The sequence below is a fragment of the Prunus avium genome, chromosome 8 (genome assembly GCF_965620075.1).
Source record: "Prunus avium chromosome 8, drPruAviu1.hap1.1, whole genome shotgun sequence".
In the NCBI taxonomy this organism is placed as follows: domain Eukaryota; kingdom Viridiplantae; phylum Streptophyta; class Magnoliopsida; order Rosales; family Rosaceae; genus Prunus; species Prunus avium.
The window spans coordinates 4,864,478-4,869,572 of NC_142291.1; the positions used below are offsets into that span (position 1 = coordinate 4,864,478).

Consider the following 5,095-nt stretch of genomic DNA (forward strand, 5'->3'; position numbering starts at 1 on the left):
AGAATTTTGTCCATCAATGGTAAGAACTAGTAAGAGTACTGTACAGCCTACAAAAAAAGGGTTTGACATATGCATGAAATTGAAATGAATGAGTAAATATGAGCGGTACGCATGACAAATCATTATATGCAACCATATATCATGCCACAAATGGATGTCAACATAACATGCTTCATTTCACTTGGAATAAATTGTCAGAAATTGAAAATTAATAATAATAATTTACGGGTGGACAAATTGCCTTGACTCGGGATCACTCCAAAAGTCACAACCAAATCAATCCCCTAAAAGAAAAAAATGCATTTTTAGCTTTGATTTTCCTTTTTATCCTGAGCAGCCTCACTAAAAGCAACATATCAAACACAGAGCGGATCACCATTGCATTATAAAAATACCCAATTCATGATTATTCATGTTGGTCAACAATACTCAGTAGAGGAAAAAAAGAACAGAACAAAAAAGATATGGTTCAGCTCTACATGGTCATCTCATGTGGCCTAGTTATCAACAGCATAGACTTCTAATTGGTCCCTTTGATTTAACTTTCTGAATTCTCTAGTGGATGCAGACCTGCTAATCTGATTTGAACTGTACATGTTGCCGTCTTTGTTATACTTGGTGGTGCGCGCTTTAGACTTGGGTAATGGAGGTAGGTTCTTCATGTTCTTGGTAGTATCGGGATGGCCTTGAACTGGGGAAGGGGAGAATATCGGGCTTTCTTTCCGGCCTGCATGATGTACACTAGAGGAGTTGCTACTGGTTGTGCTACGTGGCTCTTCACTTTCGAAATTTGAATCAGCAGTTTTCTCCAGCTCCTGAAGACCATATTTACATAGTACTTAATCTTTAGTAATCCATGAAAGAATATCTTGTGCTTTTCCAGTGGAAATAGAGGCCATCTCTATGTTTCAGATTAAGAAAGGTGTGCCTTACAGCACTATAGGTGAGAAAGAGCCAGAGGAGTTTTCCCCCCAACAATGGTTGTTTCTTCTTCCTTTTTTTTAAATTCTCTCTTTTCCCTTCCCCTTACATGACCGGTTGGCTAATCTTAGTTAATTATGAAAATTGTTCGTGCGCCATAAGACAAGACTTGACACGCCCGGAAAGCTGAAAGTAAGGACTTGTATTTACCTGGTTTGAAGATGCAGAAATTTCTTTTAATTTTTCAGCAGATAGATCTTGTTTCCGGCGCTCACGTTGTGTCCGAGACCGTCTTACTTTAGAATTCCTAGACCTGTCAAAATGAGAAAAATAATCAGATACCTCAAGCAATAAACTAGACATTAAATCCTCACATTAGGAAATTATTTTCCAAGTACATAAGTGCAACATATATTGGTACAGAAATAATAAGTGGCAGCCATCGCCTAAACTTTTTACAAGGTACTACCTGATTCCAGTCAGTAATAAATCTAAATAGCAAGTTGATAACAAATTTAATTTCCCGTTGTTAGCTTTGTTAGCTTAATGGTTGCAGGGTTTTCATGCATATAGGTTAATACATGCTCTTCCCTTACAACTACAGGGTCAGTTGTAATATCCCCACAAATTGTGCTAAATCGTAAATAGCTCCCTTTGTAAACCATATAGGCTAATACATGCTTTAGTACGTTGCTAAAACAAGAAGCTAAGCTTAGGCCACTAGATCTCTTCGTATGGAGTACGGATAGCATTAAAACTCTAAAAGGTAGTGTTTTAATCTTTGGTTATATAGGGCTACGGTTTTAACCACGGAGTGAATAGTCCAGGATTAACTACTTTTTTACGTACTTCTTTTACTTGCTAGAGCATGTTTGTGTTTGAGTATTCATGAGTTTAGGACACCAGGATCATGCCTTCTGTGAGCCTGTAACTCATGAAATCCCAATCTACCATACAATTGAATAATCTCAACAGATGTGCCTATGAATAAGTTTTTGCACCTTCACATTTACTGGAAGCAGAATCCATTAAAGACATAATTGAATGGAAGCAGGAGGAAAACCAAGTTCAGTTAGAAAGCCATGGTTAGTGACAATGAACCAATTAACACGATGTTTATGTCATGCTGTTAGATACATTCATTGTATATCTAAAGAGAGAAAAGTGTCGACTTACTTTCTATGCTCATTGGCTAGTTTCAGTTCATCATCCTCATTGTAGATTGCAGGTAGACCAGAAAGGTCACATGCCAAGGGGCTTGTGAAAAAGAACTGTAAGCAGACGTACTTTTTAGTATACAATATTCACCAATTAATTCGTGCGTCACATGAGCACTTGCTAGACGAGTTCAACACCAGAAAAAAATTAGAATTCATACTATTTGGCATGGATGCTTAAAAATGAGGGAGGAAAAGAGCTAAATTGAAAGAGATGATTTTCAAATAGGTGCAACTTTTCTGTGGATGAAGTAAAATTTTATCGGCTTTAGAAGTACATTAGAATTCTGCATTAGATATGCTACACTTGCAATTCTGAAAATAGTGGATTAACTTTATGTGTTTGTAACTCCTCAACTATATCAGCTAGAAGAAAATACTAAGAACAATAAAGTTAAAAAAAAACAGGGAAACATACATTTAGCAAAACATTTTGCAAAAAGTGCAGTAATTAATAAATAAATAAAAGTATTTTAATCATTATTATTTATTACAGACTTAAGAATATGTGAAAAAAAAAATTGATGCAAAAACATTGCTCGCAATCAAAAGGAACGTAAGTTCCAGGAAAAGCATGTAGTTGGAATAAAAACTTCATTGAAAGAGTAAAACTTTCAATCTGTACTTACTTCATTTCTGAGAGCCGAAGAAGCAGAGCCACGATAGGCAGGATCTAAAGCAAGGAGAGTGCTCAACAGACTCAAAGAAGAAAAAGGGAAATCCTTGAAAGCTTCTTGAAGACTGGGTTTGTATGAACGTGGAGGTCTAAAATTTGTAGACAGCTTTAGTCTTTTCCAGTATTCCTCTGATGGTGTACCACAAAGCCTGAAAATCCTATGAAGTTGCTCAACCTGAAAGCAAGTAAAATGTGTTTGAGATACTGGCCAGCGATAGTAAGATCATAACACACACACACACACACACAATATTGAATTACCTCTGTTCTTCCAGGCAGAAGTGGTCTCCCTGTAAACATTTCAGCCAAGACGCAACCAGCACTCCAAAGATCAATGCCAACTCCATAATCTGTTGAACCTAACAACAGCTCAGGAGCTCTGTACCAAAGTGTCACAACTCGGTTTGTGAGAGGGCGCTTAGGATCTTGAACATAATAATTTGCGAGCCCCAAATCTGCAATTTTCAGCATTCCATTTTTATCTATCAATAGGTTTGATCCTTTGATGTCTCGATGTATAATTCCCCTCTCATGGCAGTGCTGCAGACCTGAAAGTAGTTGATGCATATAGCACTTGACCTGTGTCAATAGTTCAAGTTAGAAACTGAGACTCTACAACAAATCAAAGCATCCAAATTCAGAACCAACGAGTTAAGAGAGAACTTAAACCTGTGGTTCAGTAAGCCCTTCAGGGCTGGAAATAATTCTTGCCAAATCTGAACGCATGAAATCAAAAACAAGATAGAGGCTGTACTGCATTCTTGACGTGGCCAATCCTTCAAGCTTAACCACATTGGGATGATCTAATTTCCGTAAAAACATAATCTCCCGAGCCATAAACTTAACACACTCGGGTTCTGATGTATCAAACCGAACCTTCTTTAAGGCCACAATTTTTCCAGTGTCCCTATCTCGAGCCTTATACACATTGCTGTATGTTCCTTCGCCCACCTACAAGTGCAAACATTTAGAAAGAAAAAAGAAAAACCAAGTTCAAATTCCAGCCTCCTCTCAACAATGATCTAGCCAACTAATAAATTTATGCTTTCTTTGATTAACAAGATTAGTCGGAAAAAGCAGCAAAATCAAGATTTTATATTTTAAACATTCAGTGACTTGGAAATATGGGCAACCCACAAATTGAACAAGAGAGCACTCAAAATTTTCAGTAGTCCAGCATACTTAGCTTGTTATTCCATCCAAAAACCAATCAAGATATCATCTAGCAAATCATCAGAACAATATTAATTCCAATTAGTACAGAAAAGCAGCCATATAACATGCCAATTACCATTTTCTTTTCTTTTTGACAACTGCCACATAACAATTATAATTCTAACCAAATGCACACCAAATCAAAACATAAAAATCTGAAAGTGAGTATGAAAATAAAACCTTGTCCAGCTTGTCATAAGAGTCAGCACTCTTGGGAACCAAGCCAGCCAAAATCTCTCTTGAAATATTATCAGTGAGCCATTTAGGCCACCCGTCCACCAACTCCTCCTCATCAACAGAAACTTTATGAGAAACATGCCCATCATCTTTATCTCCATCACTACCAGTTAACACCACCCATTCATCTCCTGCTTTTTCATTTGTACTACCAGGCTCAACATTTGAAATTCTGGGTTCATGCCTATGCTGCTTAAAAGAGTCCCTTTGTGGTTGGCCTGTTGATCTTCTGTGAGCATTAAACCCGCCATTCCCCACATACCCATTTTCCAGTTTCAGCTTCTCTAAGCCCCCAGGTGTGGAATTCGTGAGAGGCTTGGCCTGAACACAGCCCATTGGCTTGTGGGTCTAGACCAGTCTTGGTTTTCTTTGAGCTGGTGATTGAGTAATGGGTTGGAGCAGAGCAGCGCAAAGCAGAGAGCAAGAAGAAGTAGAAGAAGAAGGGAAAAAGTAAGAAAGAATAAGCGAGAGAGATAAGGGAGTATAGACGAATATGGGGAATTTTGGCCGTCCATGGACGGCAATTTGTAGGCACTGTGCGGGAGAAAATAGAGCTCCTTGTCTTCATTGGCTCCTTTTCTTGGCTTTCTCGCTGATTTGAAACTCTCGGAGGAGGTAAAGAGGAGGGCAAGGCCACGTGTAAAACACCCACGTGACAATGAATTTCAATGGGGCTTGAAGGAGAAGGACGAAATTGGGCTTTATTGGGATACTTCCAAATTCATGTTCATGTTTTCTGTTCTTGAAAGGCTTGATCAATTTGGTGGGTCTAGATTGTTGAATTTGATTGAGATTTCATGATTAATTTCCTAAATTTGCAATTGTGATC

The 5,095-nt window shown here is 38.1% G+C and overlaps 1 protein-coding gene across 1 annotated transcript; it reads right to left on the reverse strand.

The window, feature by feature from the left end:
• Positions 1-266: 266 nt before the first annotated feature.
• Positions 267-4,832, reverse strand: LOC110759582 (putative serine/threonine-protein kinase At1g54610). The gene is made up of 7 exons (XM_021961667.2): positions 4,210-4,832; positions 3,484-3,765; positions 3,076-3,393; positions 2,768-2,989; positions 2,098-2,192; positions 1,132-1,234; positions 267-815 (listed from the first exon to the last, which is right to left on the reverse strand). The coding sequence occupies exons 1-7, from the start codon at positions 4,600-4,602 to the stop codon at positions 498-500; spliced, it is 1,731 nt and encodes a 576-aa protein (XP_021817359.1). The 5' UTR covers positions 4,603-4,832; the 3' UTR covers positions 267-497.
• Positions 4,833-5,095: the final 263 nt, after the last annotated feature.